This window comes from Choloepus didactylus, chromosome 2 (assembly GCF_015220235.1).
Source record: "Choloepus didactylus isolate mChoDid1 chromosome 2, mChoDid1.pri, whole genome shotgun sequence".
Lineage (NCBI taxonomy): Eukaryota > Metazoa > Chordata > Mammalia > Pilosa > Megalonychidae > Choloepus > Choloepus didactylus.
In genome coordinates, this window is record NC_051308.1 from 223,889,090 (window position 1) to 223,904,600 (window position 15,511).

At 40.7% G+C, this 15,511-nt stretch overlaps 1 protein-coding gene and 1 pseudogene across 3 annotated transcripts; both read right to left on the reverse strand.

Moving 5' to 3' along the window:
• Positions 1-665: 665 nt before the first annotated feature.
• On the reverse strand, positions 666-12,800 carry PDIK1L (PDLIM1 interacting kinase 1 like). 3 transcript variants are annotated; one of them, XM_037828096.1, is made up of 3 exons: positions 12,214-12,241; positions 8,383-8,465; positions 666-4,535 (listed from the first exon to the last, which is right to left on the reverse strand). In XM_037828096.1, the coding sequence occupies exons 2-3, from the start codon at positions 8,461-8,463 to the stop codon at positions 3,795-3,797; spliced, it is 822 nt and encodes a 273-aa protein (XP_037684024.1). In that variant the 5' UTR covers positions 8,464-8,465; positions 12,214-12,241; the 3' UTR covers positions 666-3,794. The 3 variants fall into 3 exon arrangements, with proteins under 3 accessions (XP_037684024.1, XP_037684023.1, XP_037684022.1); XM_037828095.1 differs by lacking the exons at positions 8,383-8,465; positions 12,214-12,241 and adding exons at positions 8,466-8,767; positions 12,674-12,800 and having other exon boundaries at positions 667-4,535; XM_037828094.1 differs by lacking the exon at positions 8,383-8,465 and adding an exon at positions 8,466-8,767 and having other exon boundaries at positions 667-4,535; positions 12,214-12,318.
• A 187-nt stretch (positions 12,801-12,987) lies between these two features.
• Positions 12,988-15,262, reverse strand: LOC119514459 (annotated as a pseudogene).
• Between the last annotated feature and the right edge of the window lie 249 nt (positions 15,263-15,511).

Below are 15,511 nucleotides of genomic sequence, written 5' to 3' on the forward strand. Positions count from 1 at the left end.
TCAGTAACTGGTTTTATTACCGTTAATTTCTTCAAGAAACCAGCCTCTCTTAGGTAAAACTCACAGAAAAGATATGTAAAAACCATGTGAAGGTGTTTTGTAAACTGCAAAGGACTATACAAATGCTAGGAAATGTATTTATAGTTTAAAATTCATTACAAAAAAATTAACCTCTAAGTCGAAAGCAAAGTTTACCTGTCTACAAAGGCTATGCCAAGAGAAGGCGGCCGAGTCAGAAGCAGCTGCAATTCCTGACACCTGCTTTCCTGTTCTTGTCACTAAATGACACGTAGTTAACGTCTTCTATTTCTCATTTTCCCCTCTGCTGGCCCCTTGGATCACTAAGCACACTGTATTCTCAGTACTGTTTATTCTGGAGAAGGCATATATAAGAAAACTATATTTTTAAAAAAGTGGGCCAGATGACATTTTTTGAAAAGAAACCATGGTCACAAGTTACAATTTAAAAACTGAAAAAATGTATACATTTGCTATACATCATTCTGAGTCTGGCATGCATGCTCGCTTAATGAGATCAGAAAATAAATGAAAAAAAATCATTTATTTCAGGCAATACAAGTTCTTCTGAAATATATAGCAGGATAGTGAGCATTAAAATTTTAGAGAACTTGAAATGCTGAAACTCCTGAAATCCAATTATTTCATGGCAAAGATTTTGAAATTCTATTTTAGAAAGAAATTATCATTGAATAAATAGGGCAAAAAATTCAGTTTCAAATTTTATACCCCCTATTTTATATTCACAAACTAAAGCACCACAGAACTACTCACAGAGCCACCAAAGCAGCAATGTAGAATTTTCAGGAATTTTTGTTGTTGTTGAAACTCACTTTATTTAAAAAAAAAACAAAACAAAAAACAACTGTCATGAACAATAAATTACAATCATTTCCCCCCTTTTATAAATTCTTCATAAAATATATTTGACAATTTTAAAAGAAAATTTCAAAAGTTGCTTTCATTTCTGAAGTGCTGATGACTTACTTTTTTGACTATTTTGTCATGCTGGTGAATTATTTTGTAGCTGCTACAATAGTTTGATTGGTAAAATATTTTACAGTTAAAAACAACAAGAACAACAAAGAGAAAAAACAGTCCAGCAGAAAGAACTATTCAGTGTGCTATTTATCTGACACTTAACACTTACTTTATCATAGTGACAAAGTATGCCTTAGCACCAAAAATCTACAGGAACCCCTCTTTCTAAGTGACAACTAGTGCAAAATAACATTCTAGGAACTAACTGTACAACCCCATATTTTAACTGGCCACAGCTGCCTATAAGCTCATTTAAAATATTTGGTCTTTTATTAATTAAGACAAATTTCATAAAACGCTGTTACCCATGGCAAGAGACTCTACTATGAGGAATAATTGTTTATTGAGTACCTATTATGGGCAAGGCACTGTATACCAATTCTTGCTTCATTTTTCCCCTAGCAATTATTCAGGAATTTCCAATTATCACCTATCATCTTCCTCTTCTGGCTGGAGAAGGCCTGTGGCTAAATGTCATTTTAGCAACTGACATTTAGTGCTGAGCACACAGTAGGTACTTAATATTTTCTGACTGAAAGAACAAAGAAAGACAAAGAATTTACTATCATTTTGCTTAGTATTATAGGCTATTTTAAACAATAAGGACTTGAGAAAATTCCAGAAGAGACTTCTTGATCACCTCACATCCTTCCCTCCCTAACAAAGGAATTTCACTTTACAGGTAAAATCTTTCAAAATAAATGATAATTAAGTATTTTAAATGAGGCAGGATACTTAGGAAGCCATGGCTCCAAGCACATAGATATTTGAAGAACAAAAGAAGTACTGGCATACCATCACCTATGAATTGCTGCCGAAGTGCCCCATTCTTATGACGCTTTTTCTTACTTACAGTAACTAAATCCCCCTGGACCTATCTGTATTTCACTAATTTGGTGATTCAGAAGGTCACATTATTATGAGGTTCCATTGTATTTCCACTTCTAATTTCCAGAAGAATTCTTGTATTTATTAGCTTGAAAGCAATGTTAAAAGTATGTGATTTTTTTAAAAACTTAGGAGGCTTTATTTCAATATATCCTGTCAGTTCAAATTGTAAACTTCTGGACCAAGTAACACATAGACCAGAAATTTTATGTACTGCAATTTTTTTTGTGTTGTTTTACTGTCAATAGGCCTCTGAACACATTTTAAAAGAGGAAAAAAATACAATGGCAATATTTCAAAAGTGGTGAAAGTTCAAAAAAGCTCAGGAGACTATGTAAACTATCAATTTTTTCAATAATCTAAAACTATCATTTTGCTTGCCTTTTGGCCATAGCTTCTAGTGCTTTATAAAGATTAACCTAGATACAATGACTTTAAAGTCTATCTAACCTTAAAGGCTAAAGTTCTGTTTTAGGAAAGCATTCTTTTCTTAGATTTGAACTATCTTCATTTACAGGAAAATAAATTTGAGACAACCATACAGGGTTAAAATAAAGCCAACTTGAGGAATAATACTACATGACTGTATAAAACGGGTAATTTTTCTATTTGAAAGATACTGATGACACAGTATTTTATCCATTTGTCAATCTGTATAAGTATCACCTCTCACTTTAGAAAAAGGCGATCAACATGTAAGACAACCAGATCACTACTATCACTGTCTTAAATTAGACAAGAGAAAACAGCATCAGTGCCAAAATGAAAGGAAATCCAGTGATAAAACAAGAGACCATATCAGGGCAGGCAATGTGAGGGTAGAGCTCATTTGTTGTTTTTTCAACTTTATGCTAAAGCTTGGACAGAGTCTTAAAGCCAAAAATTAAAATATCAAGTATTATAGTTCATATATAGCAAAGTTTTCAGAAACAGAAGAATTTTGCGTTCAGATTTATATCAGATTGTAGATGCTCAAGTGCAGACATGTCCCAGTGCAGTGGATTAACTGAATGTTTGGCTACATAAAGAAGGTATGACTGAATCATTAATGGCTTTGCCAACCTGTAACTACACGACTAATTCAATTGCAGTAACTATAGGGCACTGGAGAGCTCAAACATACTTCAGCAGCTTTGGATAACTTAATTTGATTTATATTTAATCAGTTAATTTTAGACTCTCCAAAATCATGTTTTGTTTTGTTTTTAAAAAAAGCTGTATAATATTATAAAAATAAAAAACTTAGTACAATTTCATTAGAGGGAGGGACAGGGTAGGAAGATGAGGGAAGGTTCTTTTATTTTCCATCGCTGATTTCACCAGCAAATCTCAAAAACCCAAACCTACATCAAATAATTTAAACAGAAGTGGCATTTCTTCATATGGAATGCAAAATGCACATTCACATACTTACATATACATAAATATATACATATATGTTTCCTTTACAAAGCTTCAAAGGTTGCATTACCAGCACGCAAACCTCTTCTTCCGTGGAAATTCCTAATACTGACAAGGAATGTCTAAAATACTTAGAGACATATTTCAAGAAAACTGGACACTCTTCTTTTCTTGGCTCTTAGAGAATTTTCCTGCCAAACTTCTACCAATGATCATTTAAAAAAATTTACACCCACATTGGTAATATACATTTAAAACATACTAATGATTAAATGGCCATCCTGGACTTAAGAAAAATGAGGGAAAAAAAAAAAACACCCCACAATAAATCTAAACCCTTAAAGGTGGAGTTTAGCCTTTTATATTCTTTTTCAGCCATATAATGTTGCATCACTGTTAAAACAGAAGCAGCACATTATCCAAGATATTTGCAAATTACATGTGGGTCACGTTTCCCAGCTGCTATCTTTAAATGCAATTTGCACTAATCTGAGTTCTAGTTCAAAAGCATCTGGACGATCCTGAGGGTTTGCAGCCAGCATTTCCTTAATCAGTTGTTTCATTCGCCCATTCATTGACTTTTTCTTCACAGGAATGAGAAGTTCCATTTTGGGATTTTCCAGAAGTGCCTCTCCTACAGGCACGATCTCAGTTCCTTGTTTTACATAACTCCCCAAGAGTTCCTTCTTTGTCTCTGTGTCTATGAATGTGATCCTTTCCAGCATGGCCCAGATGATAATCCCCAGAGCAAAGATGTCAGCTTTTGCTGTATAATGTCCCTCCCATACTTCAGGAGCCATGTAGAAATCTGTTCCACATGCTGTGGAAAGGAAACACTTGTTTACACTGACAGGTTCTTCTGGGTTCTGCCCAGAGGCCGAACAAACTTTACTTAAACCAAAATCGGCCACTTTCAGTGTGGGTTCCAAGTCACTGGTATCCAGCCTGCTTTGAGAAATCAGGATGTTATCAGGCTTGAGATCTCGATGGATGATCTGGTTTTTATGCAAGAAAGCCAGGGCACTGCTCAGCTGAAGCATGAAGCTGGTATTAGTTTTACGATTGGGTTTCCTAGACAACAGATACTCATTCATATCTCCTCCGTCACAAAAATCCATCACAAACCACAAGTAATAGGCGCTTCTGGGATCAAAGGCAATTTCTCCTTTTAATGAAGTCTCTACAAGCTGTAACAAGGAAAAAAAACAGATTACAATCATCTGCACAGGTTATACAATTCAGTTATAGAAATTGTAAACAGAAACTCCACAAATATTCTATTTGGTTAGTGCTTTCATATGGGCATCCTGCCTCAAACTTCAATACTTCAAACTGTCACTTTGTCCCTAATGAATACACACCAAATTTCCAGGCCAAGAGGTAAAAACTTATAGAGAAATAGCTTTATTTTGAAGCATGTCCAACTGGCTGCACATTTTCTGCCATGTGTCAAGTGGAGCTGAACTCTATCCATCTAGTTAACAGTTTCATGAAAAGGCCAAAGTTTCAGCAGCTAGACCTGGGAGACTGCCAGCTAGGGTATAAACCTCAGTTAGGAAATTCTATTCAATGAAATTGTCTGAAAGATACTTCTTGTTCATTGCACATAAGCAATCAATATAATCTGTGAACTTGTAGAGAAATGATCAAGGAACAAATGGTAGCTGCGGAAATAAAGTGCCCCTTCAGTCACCAACAAAAGCTGACACCATTACTTCAGAAGCTTGTGCACACAGAATGTAAATATGCTGGCTATCTCTGTCATTGGATGGCTTTTTAAAACCAATTTATAAAAACCAAATTTGTATTTTGATATAAAAATTCAAGTCTGAGTTTGGATATTTCCTCCTTGATGCAAGCTGAAAACCTAGAATAAATCACTGTTTAATTTATCATTGTCTAATTATAACTATCATATTTCACTGTCTAATTATAACTATTCTATTAGCTGAAATTCAAAAATATCCTTTCACTAGACATGAACTAACACTCTAAATTATAGGCATATAAGTGCTTTGAAAAAACATGTATCATGTCCTTTTCAGATCTCTAGGTTGACTAGAAACTCAGGAGGAAAGCTAAAGAATTGTTGAAGAGAGAATGAATTGCTAAGTTTTCACTCAAATCTACTGGTACTTCCTCGTGTCATTTTGGTGGGCAGAAGCAACGAATTCTTTTCCAAGCCATCTCGCCCCATGGCAGACTGCAGGAATTGCATTGGTCTACAGGTGTCTCTTTTGTATGTACTGGTGAATCAGAGAAAATGAAAGAATGAGAAAGGTACAAATAGCCAATTATTTACCAGGTGCACTGTTATTAAATATGCTGAGATTAGAGACCAGCACCATGTCTCTTACTTCATTTCTTCCCTTCCCATTTGTCTTTGCTCTTAAAAGCAAACTTTCTAAACAATTGAGCATTCAGAGTCCAAGTATTCAAAGAATGGTTTAGAGTAGGGCCAGAGAGTAAACATAACAGGCTTTGCAAGTTACATAAGGTTTCTGTCCCATATTCTTCATTTTTTTTAAACAACTCTTTAAAAATACATAAAAACCACCTTTAGCATCCAGGCCACACAGAAACAGGCTGTGGGCTATAGTTTGCTGGCCCCTGGATGAGAGCTACACAAATACAGAGCCCAAACTGTTTATTTTCATGTGTAAAGAGGGTATTAGCCATTGATTCTCTTGCATCAGTTCTTCAAAGGCTTCCCTGTTTTCCTAGGATATACTCCAAGCTCTTTCACCTGGCTATGGACTCTGTGAGCCCTGACCCTTGCTGACCTCTCCAGCCTCATCTAAAACAACTCTCCATATAAACTGCAGCCTACCTTCTTTCAATTCTTAAACACTTCATGCTTTTGTCTCAGGACCTTTGTATGAACAGTTCTTTCTGCCTGGGAAGTTTTTTCTTTTCTTTCCTAACTCCGCTTCATCCTACAAATCTCAGTTTAACCAGTTATAATTCCTGACCCCAGGATTATGTTGGAGTACCTATTATATTTTCCTATACCATCTTGTACTTCTCATTCATGACCCTTATCACAAGTATACAGAGTGGCCATAAAGTTCCTTTGAATGAGAATGAGCCCTCTGTTAATTATTTCTTTTATGTTTTCTATTAGGTGAGGTTTTTAGCTACCAGGAACTAATTTAATGATTAATTTAATGATTAACATGTTTGCAAAGAATGGAGACCATGCACAGGGACTCTGTGGTCACACTATATATTTGTTTAGTTGTCTTTACTAGATGTAAGTATTGGTTGTGTTCAATAGATGTAAATTCATAAAGTCAGAGAATGCACTTGCTAAATGTGTGTTGATGAATGTTTGGTTAACTAAATAAATCCATTGAAAAAACAATTTTAATAAAGCTACCCATTACTGAATGCTTCCTATGTGCCAATATTGTATCTGCATCACCTCTAATTTTGACAACTCCCATGAAATGTAGAAATTATTATTACTCTTTTACATGTGAAAAAAATGCAGAGAAAAGTTGGGTTATTTATCCAAGTCATAAAGCTAACAAAAAGTGCCATGAGTCAAACACAAGTCTGTCAGACTTTAAAAGATGAAAGAGATTCACTAAACTGAAAAGTGCTTAGATACAAAAATCACTGAATCAAGTCTGGTAGTACTTTACATCTATAAAGCTTTGAAACACAATAATGCCTAGTTATTATAATGGTTACTGGATCAGGACTCAAGGATACTGTCAGCACTAAATCATATGTTTAACATGTCTTTGCTTTGTTAGTCCAAAAGAGATTGGGTATTTTAATCTCTAAAATTCAAGGCAAAGTTCAGCAAGGTTCTATCCACTTTTAAGAGGGAATGTGGTAAGAATGTTTCCAATATTTTCTGATATCAGCACAACTCACATAATAAGCACTTTTAGAAAAGTAAATAATAAATGAATAGAAGCTAAATAGTTGTGTTTTATATTTACTGTCTTAAGAGAGAAAACTTCAGAGCATAGAGTGCTAAGCTGCAATATAAATTAAGTTCTCAAAATTAATATTTTGTTAACCATACAATGAAACTTGCAATTTTCTAACTGCACAGATAAACGTGTGTTGTTTTTTTTCCTCCTAGTCCAAAAGCTTTTGTTTTAAGAACAGATTTTGTATCCTGATGGTAAATTCTGAATTTAGACAGACTCAAGGAAAATTGTTTCCTCTTCCAAGAATGACTGGCCTTAAAAAATTTTGCTGTGTCTTTTTACTATGTCTTAACTAACTTTGATATTCAGTGAGTATTGAGCTATTAGTGATTTTGATCTATGGCAGAAGCAAACCTAAAAAGAAAGCTTTTCTGTTTTCCTACGTTAATGCTTTCTCTAAGTTTATAAAAGAGTAATTTGAAGGCAAGATAGCTGAGTAGTTAAGAGAGCATGAACTTTAGCTATCACATAGACCTAGGTTCAATCCCTAGTTCTGCCACTTGCTAGCTGTATGACTTTGGATAAATCCATTATCTATCCTAAATTTCAGTTTCTCCTCATTTGTAGTGAGGATAACAGTACTTTCCCTTATAGGATTGTTCAGAGCAACTGCCTTATAAAGCAGTCAGCACAGCCATGGAACAGAGTAGAAACACAAATGTTAGCTATTAGCACTATTAGTAATATTCAGGTGCCAAGCCACATGCTTCATGAAAATTAACTGGGACTGCTTGGTGAAGAAACCACATAACCCTCTGAAACAGCAGAGGCCGATGTTCAAATAAGTGATCTATAAAAGAGATTCCCAATTACCTATAGGTGCTGCTATTGGTTGTGGAGTTTTTTCTGTTTTTTCCAAAAAAACTGATTCCAAAGAAGTGAACTTATTAGACTCTAGTCTTGAGCATGTATCTAGCAACCATCTTGTCCCATTCCTATGCAGACTGGCAAGTACCATGGTATAACAGGTGGCTTATGTTATTTTTAGGTATTTGCATCACAGGTTTAAATAAAACCTTGCTTTAAAGCAAACATCTACTCAACTCTTGGCAGACCCCCATCTACTCCCAATTATATAAACACCTGCATTTAAAGGAAGGAGTTGGTTCCTCTTCTTGCTGACCACTGCTATATTCAAATTACTTGTATTTCCCACTGATCCACACATACCTGTAGATAAAGGGAAGAATTAGAACCATGGGACATCTTCTGCACCATCCCATCTTTTTGTAGGATGCATTCCTCCAAGTGAATCACATTTGGATGTTGGCTCTTAATACTGCTTAGTGCCCAGAACTCACGAAGGGCTAGTTCAACATTTTCAGGTGCATGACAACGAATTTTCTTCACTGCTACCCGTGCAGACGTCTTCCTGATGACTGCTTCATACACAACACCGTAACTACCTCGGCCTACCTCCCGTATTAGATCGTACTTTGGCTGGCTACTCACCATCTTCAAGGTCAACGTTTCTGGAAAAATCAACAAATGCTGTGTTGAAATTAGGAATACCTACTGGCTTGTATTTTTTCTAATGTATGAGTTAGTTATCATGCCTCACCATCTTCAGTGCTTGAAAAATATTTGCTATACCTTGGGCAAATATAAATATTTTAACAATAACAATAATGATAAAGCTAACACCATTATATAGTACTTCCACATTATCAGGAACTGTTTCAAGCACTTTATAATTTTAAATTCATTTAATCCTCCAAACAGTCTTATGAAGTAGGTACTATTATGGTCATTTTATAGATGACCATAAACTAAAGTACAGAGAGGTTAAGTAACTTGCCCAAGGTAAAACAGCTTGTAACGGTGTTTTAGGAAACCAGGCCATCTATCTGGCCCCAATGTCCATGATTTTAACCCCGACATTATACTGCATCTTATGTGAACTGCTTCAAAATGTCACTGTTAAACCAAAAAAATTCACCATCTTTATTTATTGATTATGAGAAAACAAACAAGACCCCAGCTTCTCCTGAAGGTTATACACACACATAAAAGGTCAAAATAACAGCAAAAAATAAAAATAAAAAAATAAAAAGGCAAAACAAATAAACCTTATTTAGAAATGCAAACACCTGGCTTATGCTTAAGGACTGAAAGAGAACCAAACCATGAAAATGTTTAGTTGCTTTTATTCTTTACAAGTAAATGGCCAAGGGGAGTGAATCTCCCTGAAGCCATGGGACACGATCTCAAGAATGTGCCTGGTCCTGGTATCGTGGGATTGAAAATACCTTCTTGACCAAAAAGGGGAATAGAAAGGTAACAAAATAAGGTTACAGGGTGTGCCGGTTTGAATGCATTTTGTCCCCCAAATGCCATTATCTTTGATGCAGTCTTGTGGGACAGACTTTTGGTGCTGATTAGATTTGCTTGGAATGTGCCCCACCCAGCTGTGGGAGGTGACTCTGGTGGGATACTCCCATGGAGGTGTGGCCCCACCCATTCGGGGTGGGCCTTGATCAGTGGAGCCATATAAATGAGCTGGCTCAAGGAGAGGAAACGGAGTGCAGCTGTGAGTGACGTTTTGAAGAAGAGCAAGCTTGCTAGAGAGGAACGTCCTGGGAGAAAGCCATTTTGAAACCAGAACTTTGGAGCAGACGCCAGGCACGTGCCTTCCCAGCTAACAGAGGTTTTCCGGACGCCATTTGCCATCCTCCAGTGAAGGTACCTGATTACTGACGTGTTACCTTGGACACTTTATGGCCTTAAGACTGTAACTGTATAGCCAAATAAACCCCCTTTTTATAAAAGCCAGTCCATCTCTGGTGTTTTGCATTCTGCAGCATTAGCAAACTAGAACACAGGGGCTAAGGGATTTCAAATAGAGTCAAGAGGCCATCCTGGAGGTTACTCTCATGTAAGCTCCACCTAGATATCCTAAATGGCCACAGTATGCCGAGCCTTACCCAACAGTAGTCCTGAAATACCTAGGTCCCTATCTGAGACTCTATTTTAAAATAAAGTTTCACTCACTAGGTATATTTTTCAGAAACTTAAATCCCCCAGAGTGTTCCTATGCCAGTCAAGTCGTAAAACCCAGAGGCAACAGCCTTTTTAAGAACATCAACCTGATGCAGCCTCCTTCTCCATAACGTCAACACCCTTTTTCAATATGAATAAGTTAGGGTGCTCACTGCCTAGACACCCCTGAAGATCAAGAAAGTGATTAAATGAGAGGAAGGGGTAGCAACAGACAAGACAGAATTTAACAAAGGATTACGAATACCAAATCATTATATAAATATAAATATAAATATAAACAAATATACATACATTAGATGCTAGGGTATAGAGTATTAGAATAGCTAGAAGGAAATAACTGAAATGGTGGATCTGTAACCTATAACATTCTTTGAAATTTGCTCTATAGTTACTCATTAAATTGTACTTTGAAAGTTATCACCTTTCTGTATATAAGTTATATATCACAATAAATTACTGAAATTGTGAACTGTAACCCATAACATTCTTTGAAATTTTCTACTTGTTAAACCATACTTTGAAAGTTAACACCTTTGTGTAGATGTTAAATTTCACAATAAAAAATGTATTAAAAAAAAGTAAATGGCCAAACTATGTATATTTGTATTTTAATTTTGTGTTGTTTCCTTTTTTCTTGATAAATAAGTGGAAATAAAGTTTGTGGAGAAAAAAATATTCCTTTAAATAGAAAGTAAGCTACTTTGATTACAGGTACCTTTTTGTTGTTATTTAACAATAGTTAATTTAATTCTAGGCCATTTTTGGCAACAAAAACCACCCTACATATGAAGGGGCTCTTTGACAGTTGTTTGGAATTCATCTTGATAAATTATTTAAAGGCAGGAGCAAAGGCTCTGCGCTGAAATGCTCATGTGTTGAATCAAGAAAGTCTCAAGTGTGCCTCCCCAACCCCCAACGAATTTCAAGATTCTAACGGGCTTCAGGAACCCATTCTCAGTTGTAGACTGCCACGAAGGGTGAAACAAGTAACCTGAGATTGTACAATCTCTACATTGTACAGTTCGGGGGGACAAAAGCTACTGACCCTATAATCTGAGAAACTGCAAACTGCCACTTTAAGTCAGTAGGAGATTTAAAAAAGAAAACGAAAGCTGAGTTTGCTTCTCAGCCCCACTTCCTCTAACTGGTCACCCACCCTTCAAATTCCTACTGTTATTTCCCAGCGTCTGTTGATTTCCTGCCACTGAATCCTCTGCCCCATCTACACAGCAGACATTCTTGCCTGCTCTACCTGGATCGCCAATTACCATCCATCTCAAAGTGGCTCGTTTCTCTGAAGCAGTCTTATATCCCCTTCAGCTTGGTATAATCCCCATAGGAAAGAGCACCGTCCTGAATGAGGGGCAGGGAGGGTGTTTATGAAATCCTTTGAGATCCTGGCCCACCACGGCGGTGCATCCCGTGCGAGCCTAAGTGACTTATGACGGCACTGCCCGGGGCCCGCAGGCCTGCTGGGCTAATACAGCGCCCGGGGGTGGGCCGGCCAGGTCACAGACCTGCCCGGGGTCGGGAAGGGCCAGGTCGGGACAGAAGACTTCCCGGACGCGGCGGCTCAGGGCCGCGCTCATTGGCCAAATATCAGGCCCTCCCCCTCCGTGGCTGCCACCAGATGAAAGCCCGAGGGGATCTTCCTGAGGCCTTTCGCCCTGAGGAACCAGTCCGCAGCTGCCTCGACTCCTCAGAGCTGGGAGTTGAGGACTGGGGCCTGGGGAGGAGGCCGCAACTGGAGCCGGCGGCCTGAGGGATGAGGGGCCTGGCAGAGGCCTGAGAAACACCGGGCCTTCCCCAGGATGACTTCGGTGACAGGTCTATGACAGGCCTCCTGGGAAGAGAGGTACAGGCAGAGTCGTCGGCTCTGCAGCAGGGCCTCTCTGCCACGCCGAAGGGCCGGATTTACCTCAGGGTAGCCGCCGCCGCTTCTCCCTCTCATGGGCTCTGCAAGCCGCCATTATCGGGCAGCTCGCGCCTCCGCCGCGACTCCCTCCAGTCACAGGCCGGCGCGCGCCCCCGTGGTGCGCGCGGACACACCCCCTTAGCGTTCCGGCCCCGCCCCCCTCCGGCTTTCCGTAGCGCAAGCCAGGAAGGCGACCGTCCTCCTTTATTGGGCGCGCGCCCAGGGTTCCTCTGCTTCCACCTCGCTCAGTCGCGGGAGGTGTGTGCGCTCTGGAACGCACCATTTGCGTCCCTCCCCGAAGGGGTGGCCGGGCTTGGGAAGGATACTCCAAGCCTGGGGTTCGGTCGCCCTCCAACCGCTACGGGCGCGCACGGCCTGGGGAATTGCAGCAGCAGGTCCGGATTCGAGGAGGCGCGCGCCCGGCCGCGGCCTCCTCTCCCTCCCCGCCCCCCTTCCGACCTACCGAGCTGCGAGCAGGTGTGCGGGGAGCGCTGGGCTGGGTCGCCTGGTACATCTTCTTCCGCGTGGGCCTGGGATGCGTGCGGGCCGCGGAGCTCTTGGACCTACCCGCGGAGAGGCGCGGCCCGAGGTGGGAGGCCTGGCGTCCGCCCCGCCGGGAGGGAGGCTGCGCCTTTTGTCACAGTCACTGAGCCATGTTTGCGGGCGACGCAGCTGCTGAGGCGGCGGTGGCGGCGCGGGGCTGGGTGCGATCATCTGGGAAGGCGCCGTCCCCTGCCCCGCCGGCGCGGTGGTATCTCCCTTAAAGAAGCCGGTGCCTCATTGTTCCCTGTCGGCGGCCGCGGGGAGTCGGGAGCGCCCGGCCCGAAGCCGGGAGGGAGGGGACGGCGGCGCCAGCACCTGGCTGCTGCTGCCCGGCGGCGGCAGGTTCTTGTGGAGAATCGGGATCCAGCCAGCGCGCGGGGAGAGGCGACGGTCAGAGCCGGACGGAGCCGGGATTGACAGCTCAGACAGCCTTTCTCTTGGGGCCCGGCTGTGAGTGGGCGCCTCGGCTGTCGGAGTCGTTCGGGTACACAACAGCCGTCCATCAGATCCCGGCCTGACAGCCAGCCTGGGACTAACACTAAGATCGGGACCAATCGGTCATTCAATTAGTTACACAGATCAATAGGCATCAGCCAGAAACGTACATTCCTTCATCGGTTTATTCTGCATATTTATCAGTAAGGTTCTTGTTCCGCGTCGGAGCGCTGTACAGGCATGATGTACAAAGAATCCCTGTCCCTGCTTTCAAGGATCAACCAATTACCCATTTTATTTTCTCGCCCCCATTTATGGACCACCTACTGAGAGTCTGGGACTGAGTTAGTATTATCTCGCTTAATCCTAACCAAAACCCACAGGGGCAGGCTTTATGACTAACCGTGTTTTTACCGGTGAGGAATAGATCTCTCTCGCATTTGACAGAAAGGTGGCTGTTTTGGAATGTGCCTGCCTTGAATACCCTCTCCCCTGGGTACCTTAAATAGCCACCCCCTCCTACTGCCTTACCCCAAAACTGCTCTGTAATCTGTTCAGACTTTTGTCCTGAGTGTTGTGTGTCAGTCCCCCGCTGTCTGCCAGGAATACTGACTCGTTCCTGCCCTTGAAAGTGGTAGAAAATCCGGAAGGCTGGGTCGGTTATTTGATAAAAGTCAGGGAAGGGGTCAGAAGATAATCACTTTTGGCCAGAGGAGCTTTTCTATCCTTTTGTCTCAGTCAAAATGTCAGGAGCTCATCCTGTTCTCTCAAGCTGGCTGCAGAACAGAAAGTCCCCTCTTTCCTCCCAAAGATAGGTGGATTCAGGTTTTGTAGAGCCTGAAGCTTAATTTCCATTGACTCTTTAAGAAAAAGATTACAAAATGGCTCTGTGAACACATTGCGGGGGCCTTGGAAGGGGATCCCTGTAAATGAGGGACTCTGAAGTTTAAGCGTCATTAGCATCAGGGTAAATCTGCCCTTACGTTTCACATTATATCATTTGTTTGCCCATAGGACTTGACTGGACTAAGTTTCTGGAGACAGGAACCTTTGAGATTTATCTCTGCAGCTTCAGTCTGATACAGTATCAAAATATACCTGAAGATAGCATTCTCATACATTGCTGGTGGAAAGGCAAAATGATGCAAATCTTGTCAGGGGAATCTGGCAATGTATAGCCACATTTCATGTGTTTTTACTTTTTGACCCAGTAACCCTAGGTTAAATCCCAGACTTCTAAAATTTTATCCTAATAATATATTGGCAAAAATACAAAAAGCTGTATGCACAAGGCTATTCATTGTGCAATTTTTTCAGGCTTAATTCACTTTATTTTTCTTGTATAAAACCCTACATGGTGCTCACAGCGATGTCCTGTGTCCTCTGCACTGCGACTCTTGTGCGGCTCTTTACAAAATGGTCTGTGAATTCCTGATAGGGAGACTTGGGAATACGGTGTCTTTCCAGAGGTTAGGGGTGAGATAGTGGTAGGTCTTAGAGATCAAAGGTGGCCTTGGCAAAGTGGCCCAGGGTGGCTGTGCAGCCCCTGCCTGAGGTGTGGCAGTTGTCAATACCATCAGTCAGCAACAGCTTCTTGGGCACAAGGGCAACAACACAGTGGCAGCATCCTGTCACTTTGCAAGAGATGCTCTGGGCCTGCCACCTTGTTCCCCCAGTTGTCTTGCTGCAGAGGGACGATGGAGAGCTTGACCAGGGTGATGGCCTTGTAGATGGCAGCAGTTACCTCCTTGGCACCCTTGACAGACAGATTGACATGGTCATTGTAGTCCCCAATGGCAACAAAAACCTTGAACATTATTCACTGGCCAGCTCTGGTCTGCTTTTGCACAGGCATAATTTTCAAAATTTTGTGACATCCCCAGGATAAAGTCAATGATTTCAGACTTCCTGATGGGCAGAGAGAAGAGACAGATCTCCAGTGACTTGATCTTCATTTCCTTGACCAGTGGTCCAGCTTGGTGACAGGGAGTCACTCATTGTCATTGTCCTTGCCTCCCTGAGCTCCCTGGCCATGATCTCGACCCATCACTGCAGTACCAGCATTATCCACCATTTGGTGTTTTCTTGAAGAAGCAGTATGGCATTTTGCAGCAGAAGCTTGGAAACTATCCAGTAAATGATAGTACCTACACAGTACGGAGTACTATACAGCTGTAGAAAGAAATGTGGCTCTATACTAATATGGAGCGCTTTCCATATACATTAAGTGAAATATGCAACGTGCTTTATGATATTTATAGTGTCCTATCTTCTGTGTAAGTAATAAAGAGATATAAATATGTAAATCTAATTGTTTATATTA